The sequence below is a fragment of the Sminthopsis crassicaudata genome, chromosome 5 (assembly GCF_048593235.1).
Source record: "Sminthopsis crassicaudata isolate SCR6 chromosome 5, ASM4859323v1, whole genome shotgun sequence".
Lineage (NCBI taxonomy): Eukaryota > Metazoa > Chordata > Mammalia > Dasyuromorphia > Dasyuridae > Sminthopsis > Sminthopsis crassicaudata.
In genome coordinates, this window is record NC_133621.1 from 33520454 (window position 1) to 33539443 (window position 18990).

General features: G+C 39.7%; 1 protein-coding gene across 2 annotated transcripts in view; it reads right to left on the reverse strand.

Moving 5' to 3' along the window:
* Positions 1 to 16702: 16702 nt before the first annotated feature.
* PLCL2 (phospholipase C like 2) overlaps positions 16703 to 18990 on the reverse strand; it is a 204381-nt gene continuing 202093 nt past the window's right edge. For both annotated transcript variants that reach the window (XM_074269758.1, XM_074269759.1), the window contains exon 7: positions 16703 to 17631. In XM_074269758.1, the coding sequence (XP_074125859.1) occupies positions 17449 to 17631 (183 nt within the window). In that variant the 3' untranslated portion in view covers positions 16703 to 17448. The remainder of the gene's footprint in view (positions 17632 to 18990) is intronic.

Consider the following 18990-nt stretch of genomic DNA (forward strand, 5'->3'; position numbering starts at 1 on the left):
AATAGCACTTACTTCCTAGGATGCTTTTGAGAATCAAATGAGATGGTATTTGTAAAACTAAATATTTTGAAAACCTTAAAGGGCCTTATAAATATTTATTAATATATATTTATATATAATCTAAATATTATTATAGTTATTTATTATTAAAATTTCTCTCAAAGTAGGATTTTTTCTTTTGCATGGATAAATAAGACATTTGTTAAATACTCACTATGTAAAGCACCATGTAATGCATTGGGGATAAACATAGAAAACCAAGATAGTCCCTGTTTTCCAGGAGGAGACAATGTGAAAGGTTTGAGCTGCACAACAGCTACAAAGGTCCCATTGTCCTTAGAAAACAAGAGCAAAAAAGAAAGAAAGAAAGAAAGAAAACAAGAGCAAAACAGATGATAAAGCCCCCTCTTAAAAGTTTTAATATAGTTTAATTTAGTTTTGTAAACAATATTTTATTTTTTTCTAATTACATGTGAAAATAGTTTTCAACATTTTGAAAATAGTTTATTTTTCCAAATCCATGTAAAGATAATTTTCTTTTCTTTTTTTTTTTTTTTTTTTTTTTTTTTTGAGGCTGGGGTTAAGTGACTTGCCCAGGGTCACACAGCTAGGAAGTCTTAAGTGTCTGAGACCAGATTTGAACTCGGGTTCTCCTGAATTCAGGGCTGGTGCTCTATCCACTGCGCCACCTAGCTGCCCCCATAACGATAGTTTTCAATGCTCATCTTTGTGAACCAAATTTTCTTTCCTCCTCCTCTACCTCCCCCTTTCTAAGACAGCAAGCAATCTGGTATAGGTTAAATATGAGCAATTCTTTTAAACAAATTTCCATATTTTTCATGTTGTACAAGAACAATCAAAAAGGAAAAGAAAATGACAAAGAAAAAATAAGCAAATAACAACAAAAAAAGGTGAAAACCCTATGTTTTCATCCACATTCAGCCTCCGTAATTCTCTCTCTGGATGGCATTTTCCAGCCTGACTCTATTGGAATTGCCTTAAACCACATTCAAAATTCCTTTTTATAACATTTTGAGCTTCAGTTTTTTTCTTCCTCCCTCAGCTTGGTCCACATTGCTTTCTGATCTCCCTGAGGGTGCCCTGTTACCTCAGCTGGGCTGGTTTGTCTGACCAGAATGGGTCCGTTGGTGCAGATAGCTCCCCGCTTCTTTAGTGGGGACTTCTTTCACAAGAGGTGTTCGAACATAAGTTTTATTATCCAGTACTCTGGTCATCTATCCTAGAGTCAGGTTCTAGCTAGAGTCAAAGAGGCTTGGGGATGGTGAGGTTCTCTCTTCTCACAATCATAAACTGGAGCCCCCAAAGGTCCTATTCCTACACCATTAGTGGCCAGTGATCCCTGTCACTATTTCACTTAACCATTTAATACTATTCATTTATGCAACAAATAACTGCAAACAAAGGAGTAAACTGCAATAATACTCTGCAAACAAAGCATGGGAAAGGATGGAGGCTAAATGATAGCAAGGGACAGTTGAGCCTTTCTGAAGCCTCTGTGGTCTATGCATGAGCCCCCATTAGTGTTCTAGCCAACTGGAGCCAGAGCATAGTATCTCTGCGTATTTCAGTTTCTCCTTAAAGGCATCATGATTCTCCCAGAAAGCTCCAGGAGGGAGCTACCTTTCCAAGAGACGACCAGGCACCCGTAGCATCTGATCCCACCCCAAATCCTAGAACACACAGTCTGAACTACTGAAAATCCAAGATGGGGAAGGAAAGGACCTGAGTTCGGATCTTGGCTTTACTCCTTAGCAGCTGCGTGACCTTGAGAGAAATCCTCTGGATCTCGGGCTCCTTACTCATAAAAGGAGAGAGTTTGGTTCTGCACTGGGGACTCTGCACCTGGTAAGGTGGGAAGACGGAAAGTCCAGTAGCTTTGGATTGCATGTTCTGATAAGGCAGAAGTTGACTGGGGGTGGATTTTTTCCATCTTCCGGCTCACCCCCTGCTCACTCGGCGTTGAATGGCCTGGTTTTTATGATTCTGTATGAAACAGGACTTTATCCTGGCACGGAAAGGCTCTTATTTTTCTCTACAGGAATTTATGGTATATTTGTCATTTGGAAGAAAAAATTGTCTTCCGGGCAACTGAAGTAAGGAGAAACCCCCAGCCTCTCTGTTTACTCGGTGTCCTTCACTTAATAAAATGTGACACCACAAAAAAGACTGGAAATTTATGGGCTCATGGTGATTCTTAATTTTCACGTGGCAGATGTTTAGGAAGCTCGTTAGTCTGGATTGATGGCTGGCTTCATTGTGATGGGGATGCAAGCAAATGGAGGCAGAAGATCATTGATAGGAGTCTTTCAGTGAAATGCACTGAATAGTGTCTGTGGTTGGAAATAAGAGTGCTGGGTTCAAATTCTACCTCTCATTATCTGTGTGGCCTCAGGAAAGTTACCTTTCCTCTCTGGGCTGTTTTCGTCCCCAGCAAAATAAAGAAGTTGGATGTCCTCGTATCCTTAGGCTTTGCATTCAGTTGGTACTTAATAATAATTTTGACCAATTCCTTCATTTTGCAGAGGAGGAAACTATAAAATAGAAATATTAACACCTCTCTGTTGTGAGATAATATGCAAAAAGCACTTTACAAACCTTAAAGGGTTTTATAAATACTGGTTATTGTTATTATCATTATTAATAAGAGTAGATAGCATTCATAGAGGGCTGTTAGGTGGCATAGTGAATACAGTGTCAGGTTTGGAGTGGGTAGGACTCATCTTCTTGAGTTCAAATATGACTTCAGACACTTTGTAGCTCAGACACTTTCTGGGCAAGTCACTTCATCCTGCTTACCTCGGTTTCCTCATCCGTAAAGTTATCTGTTTTTTGTTTTTGTTTTTTTAGGCTGGGGTGAAGTGACTTGCCCAGGGTCACACAGCCAGGAAGTGTTAAGTGTCTGAGACCAGATTTGAACTCGGGTCCTTCTGCCTTTAGGGCTGGTGCTCTCTCCCCCACTGTGCCCCCTAGCTGCCCCTCTGTAAAGTTATCTGGAGAGGAAAATGGCAAATGTTCCAGTATCTTTGCCGAGAAAACATCAAATGGGATCAAAAAGAGTTGGACATGACTGAAAAAGTGACTGAATAACAAAAATGTTTTAATAACCCTTACTATGGGCCAGGAACTATCCGAAGCACTTACGATGATTATTTCTTAAATAACCACTTATCCTAGGAGGTAGGTGCTATCACTGCCCGCTCAAGTGGGCGAGAAGATTAGATTGGAAGGTAGGCTGCCCTAGGAGGACTCTGGTTCTGGGTCATTTCCCATCTCTTAGACCTCCGTTTCCTTCTCTGTAAAATGAGTTGAACCGTAAGGCCCCTCTTGCTCTCACAGGCCACTTTGAGGATTTGAGGGAGGGGCAGGTTTAGAACCTCTTTCAGCCCCTCTCCCCAAATCATCCCCCTATTTGGGGGTTAACGCTCTACTCCATCCTCCTTAGATGAACTTTTTGGATGCCAAGCATAAAGAAAAGGCTAACCTTACTTAGAATCTAGTTAGCAAGAATGAATTGCTCAAATGAATATAATGAGTCCTTTGGGAATCTTGAAACAATCTTAAACCTAGAGTAATGACTTTATGAATATTATGCTTTAACTACAATACACATAACAGTGTGTATACATATACACACAGATACAAATATATGAAAATTTTATTCGTGTACATATATCCACATATGTATGCAGTTGTTCAATCTTTTTTGAACTTGTGTCCAGTGGTTTGTGATCCCATTTGGGGTTTTCATGGCAAAAATACTAGACTGTTTTACCATTTCTTTCTCTAACTCATTTTACAGATGAAGAAACTGAGGTAAACTGAGTTAAGTAAGTTGCCTAGGATTATATAGCAATAAGAGTCTGAGGCCGAATTTGAATTCAGGAGAATGTTTCCCTGATTCCAGACCCTTATTCATTGTAGAGGGCCAGGAATAAGAAACTATTCCAGGTCTTGAATCTCAGAGCAACTTGGCTCATCCAAAACTCCCTTTTGTTATTAATATAGCAGAGACATATTTGTTAATGTGTGATTAGAAATCTAGCGACTCAAGCAAAGTGCAAACTTTACTATTCAATGGATCAAAGGCTTACTTTTGATTTTAGGACAGGAAAAGCAGAGACTAAAGGCATTTGGAGAAAGGCACTTGAAGACATTGATATGATGTTTACTCTGATGTGAATCTCAACTATTTACATCTGTGTCTAAGTAACCAAGATTAGGGCTTAATCATTTATATCGCACTAGATCGGGCTTCTTAGAAAAGGTATTGAGAATGTATTTTCTATCAAGCCTATGATCGTTGGAAGTATATATAAATATACATATATATATATATATATATATATATATATATATATATTTTTTTTTTTTTTGTCTCTCTGATAGATAAGTTTGAAGAGTTCTTATCGACTTCTTTCTGCCGGGCCCTGCATTCCATGGAGCTGGACTCCAACAGGATTCTTACCTCCTGGCCCCCTGCGGTCCATTACGGCACCGAGCAGCCAGCTAGCTAGATAAATGGGTAGTTAGATAAATCAGCATGGACCAAGCCCTTAACACATTTAATTTCATCCTCACAAAATTCCTGTCATTTGATTAGTATCATTTTACTGTTGAGAGAGATTACTGACTTGACCTAGGTGTCTGAGGTAGGACTTGGACTCAGTTCTCCCCGACTCCTGGATAACATTCTATCCACTACCTAAACTTCTGGTGTCTTTGACAAGGAATCTTCTGGCCCTAACCTTCATCTCCCCAGGTCCGAAAGCCCTTTTGCTGGATTATGGGAAATTGTCAGTTCAGGCTACACCAAGTGCCATGTTCACTCCCTGAGCATCTCGGGGGATTTCTGTCCTTTGTGGTTCCTTACGACAATCCATCCTTCAAAGCCAGGCATTTGGCTTCTAGATTTGTACCTTCTAGATAAGGACTGTTCTGCTGTTAAAAACGGTGAATGTTTAATCTATATTGGATTACTTGCCATCTAGGGTAGGGAGGGGGGAATTGGAACACAGGGTTTTGCAAGAGTTAAAATTAAAAAATCATCCACGGATATGTTTTGAAAATTAAAAAGCTTTAATAACAAAGGCCAAAAATGGGGATATTTCCAGTATGGCAAGATCCTGTCCAGTACCAAAGGAAAGACAGTGAAGAGACAGTAGGAACATAAAAGGGCTGATGGGAATTGACTCAATATTTGCTGCAGTCCAGGGAGGACTAGACCCTTCCCCAAACACAAATTTATATCTTACTGAGTTTTTCTTGCTTGAATATCTTTTTCTCAAAAGGCTTTATTTTTATGACAAAGAACCTTGAGAGATTTTTCTTTTCTCTTTTAAAGAATTCTGAGAAAAACACAAAGTATCTTTGTGATTCTAAGAGTTGTTCCTCTATTGCATCTGACAGCTCGAGGTAAGCAATATTCAATTCTGAATAGTTATCAAAGCCTATTGTGCTGCTGTAGCCCCCAGCTCAGCCCCCCAGATCCCACACTCTCAGCTTCCTTCTCACCTTTCCTATCTTATATCACTCAGGCTAGGTGCCTGGTAGCCTCCCCTTCTGCTACCTTCCCAGTGAAAGTCACAAGCCCCCAGCTCAGGAGACGCACATAACCCAGATCGCCCACCTGCAAGCCTCAGTTGGGGCACCTTACACAACCACTCTGCTACCTTACGACGCCCATTTCCGCTCTCACAGCTCGGCTCCTTTTCACTGGTGCCCGGCTCCCTAACCTGCAGTGCCCGGTTTGGCTACCTTATATAACTCGGGTCAGCTAATTTACAGCAGCTAATTTTCACCACTCAGTTTAACTCCCAGCATCCAGGTCAGCTACCTTCAGCACACGGCTCAGCTTTACTTAGAGCCAACATATGGTTGGGTTAATTTATAGCATCCCCTTTTGTCTGTTGGATGTAACCGGGTCAGCTCGTTTGTGCCATTCCGTTTAAATGCCTTACCCAATACTGGTAAGAGCAAAGACTCTTCCCCACAGAGCCGTCTAAGCTACCGTATAACGGCCAAAGAGCACCAGGCTTCCTTCCCATTAGGTGGTTGTTCAGCCATGTCCGATTCTCCATGACACAATTTGGGGTTTTCTTGGCAAAGATTTGAAGCGGTTTCCTTCTGCAGCTCATTTTGCAGGCAAACAAGGTCACGCACCTCACGTCTGAGGCCAGATCCGAACTCGGGAAGACAAACATTGCTGACTCCAGGCCCAGCGTTCTCTCCGCTCATCATCTCATTGCCTCGTTGCTTAATGCAACTTTCTGGGACCCTCTTCTTTCCTGCTCTTACCTGGACAGTCGGAGAAAGGACTAAATTCTCATCCATAACTTGGGTCATGAGTCTTGCACATTTGTTTTTCATAAAGAAACTATTCAGTCTTAAGAAGGAAATAGTCCATGTGGCCCACCAAGTGGGGACAGTCCACAGGAGACCGCGCCCTTTGGCTGAGGACTCTGTGGGGCGAATGAGTCAGTGGTTGGGAGCATTTGCTTGCCCATCACTCACCACCCTCCTCCTCTCCCCAATCCCAGTCTTGGCTGTGGCTATCGCCTCCCCATGCTCCTGCCTTCCACTAAGCTGTGCTTCTTCCTATTGAAACAGTTATTTTCTCATTCAACTCAATTCATAGCTTGAGAAAACTCTCAGTATTTTGTCTTCCAGTAGCTTCAGTTCTTTCTGATGAAGTCCCTTGTTCCCCCTCCTTTCACCTCCCACTGCTCAAGGAGTCTCTGTTGCCCATTCATTTTCTAGTGGGTTCTTCCCTTCTCCTTGCTTCTCTCCAACTCCCTGGAAATTGAGCTCGGGATGGCATATTTGCTCTTTCAAGCCCCTAGTTTGGTATTCTATATGTCAACAAAAATCCTGCTTTGTCTTTGTATATAGCAAGTTCAAGTTACAAAGCCTTTCATCTATGTTATTTTATCTCAGAATATCAAAATTTCAGAGTTGGAAGGAGCTTAGAGCCCATTTAATTCGAATCATTACTGAAAAAGGCCCCCTCTTCTAGGCACTTGAGACTTAAAGACCTCAAGAGAGGAGCCTTCATTAACTTCTGAGGCAATCCAGCCTACCTAGGGATCAACCCAATCATTAGGAAGTTTTTTTTTTCTTTGCATGAAGCTTACATTTGTTTCTTCTCTTAGTTCTTCTTCCACATGAAGTGTTTCCTGAAGACTGGATGGTTTCTTTATGAAAAATAAAAATCATGATCCTAATTATGGATGATAATTTACTTCCCTCTCTGAATACCCAGCTAAGAGTAGAAGTGAAAAAGGTCTTGGAAAGATTGGGTTAAGCATGGTAGGAAGAAGGCCCCGTGGTCTTTGGGGAAAAAAAATCTTATTTCTCTTCCCTAAGACAGCCCTGTGAATACTGAAGTTATCATGGCTATGCCCCAATATCTCCTACTGATGAAACACCTAGAACCTTCAACCATTTCTCATACTGTATACAATAGAAGTCCCACCATCTTGTTTACTGCCTTCTGGGCCTTCTCCAGTTTATTTAAGCCTCTATCAAAATGTGGGAGCCCAAACTGGGTCCAGGACTCCCTACATGGTCTTACCAGAGCAGAGGACAGCAGACTTATTTCCTCTCTTACCCTTCTCTCTTAATATAGTTTAAGATTGCATTAGTTTTCTCCAATGATCTATCACACTTTCAACTCATATTAAGCTTAAGGTCTGCTAAAATCTCCTCATCTGAACCACTGTCCAGACACACAATCTCCATCTTGTATTTAAGAAGGTTGTTTTTTGAGCCCATGTGAAGACTTTGCATTATTCTTATTATGTTTCATCTCATTCCATTTGACAAAATGTTCAAGCCTGCCAACACTTCTTAAAATCTAATTTGTCGTCTAGTGCGCTAGCTCTCCCTTCCAACTTTGTGTCATCCATAATAGCAGAAAGATGTGAATATTCTAAGAATTTATACAAGTTAGAATAACAGATGTTCCTCCATGAAGGCATTCAATATTCCTGAAGCTTTCAATGTGTTCCAATGAAAAGTTATATAACATTTAATAACCTCATACGGTTGGTGGAGTTTATTAACATACTTAAATCATCCAGAAAATGTTCCACCAGCAGAACTGTGGATGAGCTGGAATTCTGAATGTCCTTTGGGTTACAAAGGCGATTTGCCTGCAGAATTTATACTTCGAAATAGACAATCTGCAGAAACTGCAGCTCTCCAAAGCACTCCCTGTATTAAAAAGGCACCAACTGTTAACAGAATGAAAGAAAAATTCTGTTTTGACTCCATGTACCTTCTATGAAAGTGGAGAAGGCTTCATAAAAATAGGATTTTCTGAACTGAGTGAGATTAAGAAAAACGTTTTTTGTTATTATTTGCCCAGACTAAACTCTAACAGGTACCAAGAGTAAGAATGATGATTCCAAACTAGAAAAATATATGGATCTAATCAGAGCCATAACTAGATGGAGAAACCAAGGTTTTTCCAAGGCACTTCTCAGTAGTGACTTCATGGTCAACTCTCCCAGAGTTATTACATTCCCCCTCCCCACCACCATATAATTAAGGAATTTCCCCAGAGGTCTCCCTCTATCACCTTACCTTACTATCTCCACTAGTTTAGGACACATTTTGTGGCATTCCCTCTAAGTTCTAGATTTGTTCCTTATAAGCCTTAATCAACAAAACTGACTGGTATGGGTTAAATCACTGAGAAGTTGATGAATGAAACTCAGTGAAGTAGGCAAGAATCAGAAGTCCTCAAACCCATTAGCTTAGTATTTTATAAATACAAGAACATGAACTATATAAAGATATAAAGAGTCCCTTTACAACAAGAACAAGGAAAATTTGAAAGCAATCATTTTAATATCTGACACTTAAAATAATGCCTAGAAAATAGTAGGAGCTTAATAAATGTTTATTGATATTATACAACACCTTCAGATCCAAATGAATGTGGCCTAAATATAAAAGGTGACATCATAAACAATTAGAGGAGAGTAGAAGAAGGAACTCTTTATAATTAGGATTATAGGGAAGATTCTTAAACATAGGACAGATGGAATTGTTGAAGAACATAAACAATTTTGATCATATAAACTTAAAGTGCTTTTGCACAAACACAATCAATTCAGCTAAACTAACAAATGAAGATATTGATTGTAGAAAAAAAATCTTTGTAGCAAATAACATCTGAAAAAAGTTCTCTAGCTAAGATATACAAGAAAGTACTCCAAATACATATGAAGCAAAGTCAATCCTCAATAGGCAAGTGTTTAGTGATCATGAATAGATAATTTTAAAATTATGAGAGTATTTCAAATAATGAGTAATAATATAATTGTGAATCAAAATAAATTAGAATTCACTTGATTCCTAAGATTGGCAAAGATGACAAAAAAGGATGATGGTGAATGTTGGAAGGGCTGTACAAAGACAGGTAAACGAATACACTGTTAATAGAGCCAGAAATTTAATTAACTGAACAATCAATAAACATTTATTAAGTGCCTACTATGTGCCAAGCATTGTGCTAAGCACTGAGGATACAAAAGAAGGTTAAGGATTGACCCTGCCCTCCAGGAGCTTACAGTCTTATAGGAGAGGTAATACTTTAGTCCTACTATTCTAGAAAACTATTTGCAATAATAGTAGAAAAGCAATAACTGTGCATATCCATTGATAGCATGACCAGCAACACCACGACTGGGAAGATGCTCCAAGAAGTTCGGAGGCCCGGGAAACAACATTGCCTTATATACCGAAATATTAATAGCAGCATGTTGTGGGTGTGTTTGTGTGGGGGAAATAGAATGCTTACTCATAAGTGTCAAATCTATTAGCCCTGCCCATGATGACACTCCAGGAAGATGGGCACCTAACCTTGTTTTTCATATACACAGCTATAGGGAATCCATCTCTTAGCTCATCAGAGTTGGAAGAGACCTTAGAGATCATCTGGTGCAACCTTTATTTTATCAAGCAGAGAATCTCCTTGGATAAGACACTCCATGGAACACTGTGATTCCTACATTTCCTTTTGCATTTTCATGATATTTACCACAAACCCCCCAAACTCTTCTGGTAAACGTGTGCAAATCCAGTCATAGCTCATTTGATATTTATTTCCCTTCCAACTTGAAAATTCTGTGATTCATCTAAGTCATTAAACAAATACGACTAGAACACAGTGAACTCGGATGATCCCTGCTTGGTGAGGGAAAGGGAGGCATAGATAATTTAATACAACAGATAGTCAAAAGTAATTTATATTTGGCTTAGACACACATTTGCATACACACACAAATTCTGACATGCGCACACTCAGCTCATTTGTTCGTAGATCTGATTTCCTCCCAGTTCAGTCCTACCTGTGGCAGCCAAACACGGGAGAGACAGTGACTAAGTGAACCCCCAAAACGTCCCTCCTAATTGTCCGTGGACAGATAGACTATCGTATTAGTGTCAAGACTGACTTTTGTGAAATTCTACCAAATATCTCCTTGGATATAGCAATTTCTTGCTAACCAGTACAGAACTTACCTGATAGGAGGACAGTCTAAATCACAATAATCAGTCATGTAGAGAGGACTTGAAAGAATGTTGGAATATTGCCTCTTTGTCATTTTATCCTCAATACCAACACAGCACGTTGGGTGCAGTAGGTGCTTAATAAATGTTTATTGAATTATTGAATTTATTCTTGAATGGAAAATACTATAGGAAAATTATATTCTTTTAGTAAACACTAATGACTATTTTAAAGAGATGAGGAAGAGGAAGAATACCACATTCAGGGGAATAAATTGTGAATTGCTAATCCAAATGAAGGGATCTTGTAAATAGGAGAATATCTTTTCTACAATCACCTCAGAAGATGAGACAATTACTTTACACTGAACATTAAGGATTAGTAAATTCAAAAATTATTCTATTTTAATATAAATTATTCAATATTAGCTACAACATATACTTCAATATTTTGAAATTGTTGTCAAATTATTCCTACTCCCCCCAAAAAACAAACCTGAGCAAATTCTATTATTGTTTGGGTATGCATACACACAACACACATACTATATATGTTATATATATGTATATCCATATCTATAGATATACATGATACACACATATACATATGATTGGTTCAATTAGCCATATTAATTGAGTACAAAGAGGAAGAGCTGGGATATAGCTAAAATGAAAACGATGCTTTCTAGCTTTGTGATCCATTTTTTCCTTGAACATGGATAGAATTCAGTTTCCTCACAAGGCCATTTTTCACTGAAAAGGTTTAATATGAAGGAACTTGGGAGCTGAAAAACGTTCTCCTTGCTCTCCTTGCCACTTGCTCATGTTATTGATGCGTCCCATCCCATGCTGATTAAGAACTGAAGCTCTTCTAAAATTAATGCAGAGAACCAGCCCATGAAGAGCTACAGTTTCTCCCTGTCTCAGCTATATTTCCAGTTTATGCGTTTCATGGTTGAGGCAAGATAATGAAATACTTCACTTTAATAGATAGATCTTCCCATCTATTGGACTAAAAGTTGCATGCTTGTAACAAAAAAACAGGCAGTACAAAGCTCACAAATAATCAAGCATCTGGAGTGATAAATTCAAGTAAAATCTAACATCTTACAAGATTTTAAATATATAAACATGACCCCTAGTTATTTTTTTCAATAATTCAATAATAATTATTTTCAATAGTTTTCAATAAAGCTGGGTATTGACATCAAGAAGAAAAACCAATGAAAATACTTTCTCTTGTTATGGATGATGTACCGGAAACAATGGTAAGAAATGACTTTTGAATTCCCCTGTTTGTGAATGATACTGTATTGATTGTGTTAAGCTCTAGAATACTTAGAGCCTTCTTAGGAAACTCTGTGGTCATTCAAGAAGATATTCTAGCAATCCATCCTGGAAAAACAAAGTAGATGGAGAAAGTTTACTGCCCGGATTCTAGCCAACACTTGGAGAGGCAGCCTAGTGAGTAATTCCACTAGCTATGGATGGATCCACATACATATGCCCCATCTATCTAAGAACTATTTATCTTTAACAGATGTAAAGCCACAGAGATGTATGTATGTATACGTCACGTACGTGTGTGCATTTGTACACACAAATCTATATTCCCATATACACATACACCCAGATATTGTTTCATGGATTTGATCCTGAATTGCCTCTGAAAACCTAAGGGATTTTATTATTGCCGAGTTCAACTCCAGCCTTCGACACTTGCTAGCTGTGAGACTGGGCAAATCACTTAATCTCTATCTGCTCAATTTCCAGAAGTGTAAAGTGGGCTTAAAAATAGCATCATTTCATAGGGTTGTTGTGAGGATCGAATGAAATAATAATTGTGAAGTGCTTAGCACATGGTAAGCCTTACGTGCTTAGTCTCTCCAGCATCAATATTTTCCTGATGATGCTTCTGACTTCATGGAAGTCCAACTAGTATATCTCCTCAAGGCACAAAAGTAAGCATGAGTCCTTGAAGTTACGCCAGCGGAATGCCAGCTCGGGCAGCTCTTACCAAGGCAGAAATGCTCGAATCAGGATCTGATGAGAAACTACACGTGCTTCTGGGACCCGAAGAGTCAAGTTTTTGAGCTGTGGGAGGCTTCTGGATGACAAATATTTTGGGCAAACTCTTTAAAGATCACTTAATAAATTACAGAAGAGCCTTGATCTGTGTAGGAGTAAGGAGAATAGGCCCTGATGAAATCATTGATCCTTGAAGTTGTGAATTAATCTTCCTGTGAGCTCTCCGTGTGGCTGTGAATTGTGGAATAAGATTTCGGAATAACAGTTACAGATGATTCCAACAGAAACACGATGGAAAGACATGGTGAGATAAAATCAACCACAGCCTTTTATCAAAGATCACTTATGAGGGCACCAAAGACATGGTCAGAGACTGAAAAAGGAGATAAACCAGAAATATAGTGAGTGGATGGTCCAACTCCCATAGGAATGTCATGAAATCTCAGCCCAAGGGGAGGAAGCCCTCCAGTGCATTGGGCAAATCCTCTCTAGAGGATTATATATGGAAAAACGTGTGCAGGGTGAGAAATTGTAGAAGGGCTAAATTATATTCTGGTGAAAGGAATAAAGAGTCTGGTGAATCCAGGATCCATGCAAGAATCAAAGAAGTGGGCTTTAAAGACATACAGAAAAGCCATTACGATAACTTTGTAATACCCAGCGAAAGAACTCTGGGAGGTGACTATGAACCACTACATGGAATTCCCAATCCCTCTATTTTTGTCCTCCTGCATTTTGGATTTCCTTCACAGGCTAATTGTACACTGTTTTAAAGTCCAATTCTTTTTGTGCAGCAAAATAACTGTATAGACATGTATACATATATAGTGTTTAATTTATACTTTAACATATTTAACATGTATTGGTCAACCTGCCATCTGGGGGGGATGTGGAGGGGAAAAATTAGAACAAAAAGTTTGGCAATTGTCAATGTTGTAAAATTACCCATGCATATATCTGGAAAATAAAAACTATTAAAAAAACAATAACTTTGTATTATCATTTGGTTGGATGAAGGGGGTTAGAGGTCAGTTAGTTTTGACAAAGGAACACTCATTCTTCTCTCCGTCTGATCACGGACAGAAACCAAGAAAAGCAGAAGAAAATGCATGCACTATGTTTTGCAAACTTTAATGCATCATGTAAATACAGATGGGATTATTTTCATCATCATATCATTTTAATTTTTTTGATGAAGTACAGATAGAAAATGGTCTTGGAAGTTACTATCTTAATGTTTTTCTTTTATATCTAATTTTCTAAAAATTATTGCACAGGAGGATACAATTTTTATTTTTTTAATTGGACAATTATTGATTTTCAAACTCATCTTCTATAGACTTACTGTGGGAAAACACCAGTAGCAGATAGGATGATGGGATGCCCCACATCCTGTTATCACATGGTTTTGATTCCATCTGCTAGGTCTCTATATTTTGACTTTTTTTTTTTCATTCCACACAAGTGGGAGATTGTGAATATTCAGAATGGCAATATCTATTAAAAACGTGTGACCAACAGTTTTGTCTGTGATAATGCTTCAGTTATAGAACAGTTTGTCGAATTCTCCAGGATAGTTTGAGCTCTGTATTTTAGTATGAGGATTTGTTCGTTTATGAATGATAATGAGCTTCTGGAGTATCCTTCTGGCCTCTAGATTTACATTTTGGCTACCTGCATTCTTGTTGCTGTTTCTAGCATTTTCTTGTTGATGTTATTATCCTAACCTCAGCCTCCTGTCTAATGAATATTCTTGTACTTACTTGACAAATAGTTAGCCCTTAAATAGATCCGTGATCTCATCCATGTGGGTTTTTCCCTTCAATGAGGATCATAAAGCTTGCCCTTCCTGAATCTCTTATCTGGGTCCTCTCCCTAGAATGTGGATAGGGGTCTTACTTAGCAAGCCAAAGCCCTTCCTCATGTCTTCTTGACATTGAGCTCCATCACTGGCTACCCTTTGCTCTGGCTGTGTGACCACCTGGGCTTCTCTTTCCTCAATACATTTCCTGGAGACATCATTTTCCCATCTTTCAATCTCTTGCCTACAACGCGCCGCAGCTCCGGCCCATGGCCCGTGCTCCCAGTGCCCACTGGATGATCTTCAAGCCCCTCTCTTCAAAGACATTAGTGAATACATTTATTAAACTTATTTCTTCTTGCTTTAGCTTATGCCTGATATTAACTACATCAGAGATGCATTGAATAAGGTTATTGGGATCATCCCCGAAGCACTGAAGGATTCTCTCTGCTACTTTATCTTTTAAGGAACCTTATATAATTTTGACATTTACATTAAGGATAAGTTCTTAGAAGGGGACTGTTAAAACTGTATTTTGAAGGGGTCAATAGATTATAAGTTTATGTACATATAAATATATGTATTCTCTATATCTCCGTGTCTATATTATGCAACAGTAAAAATGTGGAACTAGTAAAAACTTGCCTCAACTATCCAAGAAAAAATACACGATAGATGAAATATTCCAATTTAAACTAAAATTACTCTGTTGTTACCTTCAAGTGTGTGAGCGTGTGTAATGTTTACATTTTTTCTGACTCCTTTCAATGGGGCACGGCAGGGAGACGACAGTGAAGGGATTCAGAAGAATGAGAGAATCTCATCACCGGAAGCAACCTTTTATAATCTAGATGTCAAAAGTAGAAGTTGAAATCCTCCCCCAAATCCTTGACAACGGTCCACGTGGCCTCTCCTCAAGGTCCTCCCCGCCTCCAAGCAGCCATCAGTGATCTTCCTTAAGTGTGTGTCTGACCAGTGACTTCCCATGGCTTCCCGAGCCAATGCAAAGTCCTCTGCTCGGCATTCGAAGCCCTTTGCAGCCTGCCCTCCCTCCTTTTCCAGAACATCGTACTCCCTGACGTGTGCTCTCGGTACCACGGACCAGACGTCCATTTCTCTGTTCCAGGCATTTTTTCCTGACCATCCCCTAAGCCTGGGACACTCTCTACTGACCTCCTTTATTTATGTCCCAATTCAAATCCCATCTCTTGCTGGACTTTTTGCTGCTTTTCTCAGTTCCTCTTAGTTATTTTCTATTTATCCTGTATATAGTTTATTTGTTGTCTTCCCTATAGAATTGTTAGCTCCTTGAGAGTAAGGACTTTTTGTCCACTTTTGTATCCCTAGAGGTTGGCACAGTACCCGGCACACAGAAGGCACTTAATAAATGCTTATTTAATTAACCATAAGTCATTCACCCTCCCTGAGGCTTGGCAACTCTCCTGACTCCATCCCTAAGTCACCAGAAGACTGGGAGAGGGATCTGTGATGGGACCGGGAATTTCCTGAGCTAAGAGACACAAATCCTCGGGCACTTGTGTATCCAGGCTGCCCTGCCAGGTGAGCTGCATCTACCAGATAACCAGAAACACTGAGTTCTCCTTCTACATTCTAAACTGTAGGAAGAACCAACTCCCAAACCATAACTCCAGCTGGGCCGGGGAAGACCTCGGGAGCGTCTAACCTTTCAAAACACTGAAAACCACTTTGGTTTGTATGAGGCGGTAATGGATTCTGAAATGGAGAAACGGGGCTGAGACTCACTGATTAGTGAAAACCTAAGCTGGCTACCCCAAAACGTCACCCCTCAGACCTTGGGCCTCCTTCTGCCTTTCTACTTGGACCATGGGATCCTTGGCTGACTGGTCCATCAGGAGCACTGAGCTAAGGGCTGAAAGGTGGAGCATCCATCAGTTCTCGTGAACTAAAATCATCCAAAACCTTATTATAAAAATGAAGTAAAACACAGCCCAGGGATTACATGGTTGACTTGCCTCTTTGCTAAAGTATGATCTATTCTTGAAAGCAGTAAGATAGGGGCAGCCAGGGAGCTCAGCAGTCATAGCATCATCCCTGGAATCGATCAGATCTGAATTCAAATCCAGATTCAGATCCCCTATCAGCTGCATGACCCTGGGGCACGTCCCTTAACTGACACCCCCCCCCCCAAAAAAAATAGTACCTTACTTGAGCTGGCCCTAGAGCCTAGGAATATCTGCATTTGGGTCCTGCCTTTGACATATCTTGGCTAATCAATGGATTCCTCATTGCTCTAACAACTCTCTTTAAAGTCATTTTTTTTTTTAAATAACTAGAAAATAAATAAAAAAGTGAAAATTTAGTTAAAAGCTTTTACTGGTATGGGAGAAATATCATAAAACTTTTTTTAATGTGAACACATCACTTCACACAATGAAAAACTATTTACAATGTGTTGCTTGCAGTTTGATCACTTGTATGTTCGATAGACAAGTTTGCAGAAATGCTCTGGCAGAAATCACACGCGTGTCAGACGGAGGCTTGAGGGATGGATCACTCGTCTTCTTTGTACCCCGCGGGGTCTCCCAGAGTGCCCTGAGATTTCAGCGAGCACTGTCCAATTACATTCTCCTTTTTAATTATGGCTCAGCAAGCATCCCCCCAATCGTTTGTCCCCCTAATACCTCGGATCAGCAGAAAATCACACATCCAGAAAAATGTGTTGGCTCTACCCCCCCCTCCCAACACCATTTGTCAAGCCACGCCAACTGTAATTGCTTTTGTTCAAGAAAAACGAGTTTGTTTCTCAATGGAACTATGATGAATGATCTGTTCTTTGCACTGTTACTGAATTATGACATCTGTTACACAAATATAGCATATTTTGGCCAGTAACATAATTTCTTTTGAAACAATTTATTTGCCTTCACACGCAGAATTGCTACGTACATTCACAGTTGTAATAGACTGTAATGAGATATTCCGATTGTGCTTTAAAATTCCAAACAGCATTGTCCTTAGGGAGTGCAAAGCCAGGGCCTGTCCCAAGCACCTACAGTTGGTCCTAGAGTTATAAACTCCATAATGATTAGGAGAGCGCTCCCTCATTCTCCGTTCTCATCGCTGGCTTTTTCCGGGATGACCTCCAGGCTCCTCCTCGTCTTGGGGGCCGAGTCTGCGTTTTCAGTGCCCGGTTTATTCAGTCCACAGGAGACAGCAGCATAATGGATTTGTTTCAGGTTCTCCAAGGTCTCGTTTTTAGCATATTTCAGAAGATCAGCTTGCCCCTGGAAGTACAAAAGCAAAGATATTCATTATGGGCCTTTCTGCTCTGACAAGCAGGCAGCTCGTCTGCTGTAACCAAAATATTTTGAGGTAGGGAGATTCTATATTTCTTTCTCCTTGGCATTGAATCCAAACGGTTGGATGAACTTCCAGAAAACAGGAGTCTGTTTTTTCCCAAACTGTTTTTAATAGCATTTCTGAAGAAGTCTGGGAAATAAAGATGTAATCTGTCTGGGAAGAAAAGTCTCCCCCTGTATATCATTCCTTGACCTTTCGCACTCTCACTTTTCTCTCTTGCGTTATTTCTCATCCTTTGCCCCCATTTTTCTTTCTTTTAAAATTTACTTTTTGAAGCCAATAAGAGCTTTCCCACAAAGGTTAAGAGTTGTTACTCATCATTTTATGCCCTGGGAAATATTTCATAACTAAATATTTAGGCTTTTTATGACCCAACAGGACAGTAAGGCTCCCTGAGGACATGGCTTAGCAAGGATGGGGGGATTTAAGGCCTAAATCTTCTCTTTACTCATCTCAAAAATTTACTAAAACACAGAAATCTCAATTTTTGGTATGGGGATGATAGTGGCAAATGGGTACAGGGAACTGTGAGAAAATCAGTCTGTAGAACTTATATTAATTTATCTTTTAGTAGAGAGTTCTAAAATATTTTGGCAATTCGACTTCAATTTAATTGGCTTCCTTTGCAATCCTACAATTTTATTTTTATATATTTTGAAATATAAAACTTAGACAGGGACTATCTATAGATTCTACTAGATTGCTAAAGAGGTCCACAATGAGAAAAAAAATTATCTGTCATCTCATCAGTATTGACGGAAATCCTACTGGTAATAACACAATAATAAAGATGATTAATGTTTAACACCTTCGGCTCAGAGTGCTTTACTAAATACATTATCTCATTTGATCTTCAACATTAGACTTGTAGGTGCTATAATTAATCTCCTTTTTATAGATGAAGGAGCAGCTTCTGAGATGTTAAATAACTTGTCTGGTGTCATGGAGTTAACAATTATCTGAAGGAGACCTTCCTTGCTCTTAAGTACAATATAATTAACCTCTGAGCCATGCTGCCTGTGGAGATTATCGCCCCTTTTTATCTTCTCCATCCCTTAGACTCTTGTCCGTGGCTTCCTCATGTTCCTCATGCAGCATCTACCCAAGGGCTGGAAGCCATTGGCACTCCTGACTGGGACAGGAGGCTGGACCCGCTCCTCGTGCGTCCCTGGGCTGATTCATCCTCTTGCAGACCATCCAACGGGTCGCTACCAGTGAGGGCTCACTGTGGGGCTCCAGGGCTTGGCTAGGTTCTGCCTCCCAGGCTTTCTGGCCCTCTCGGA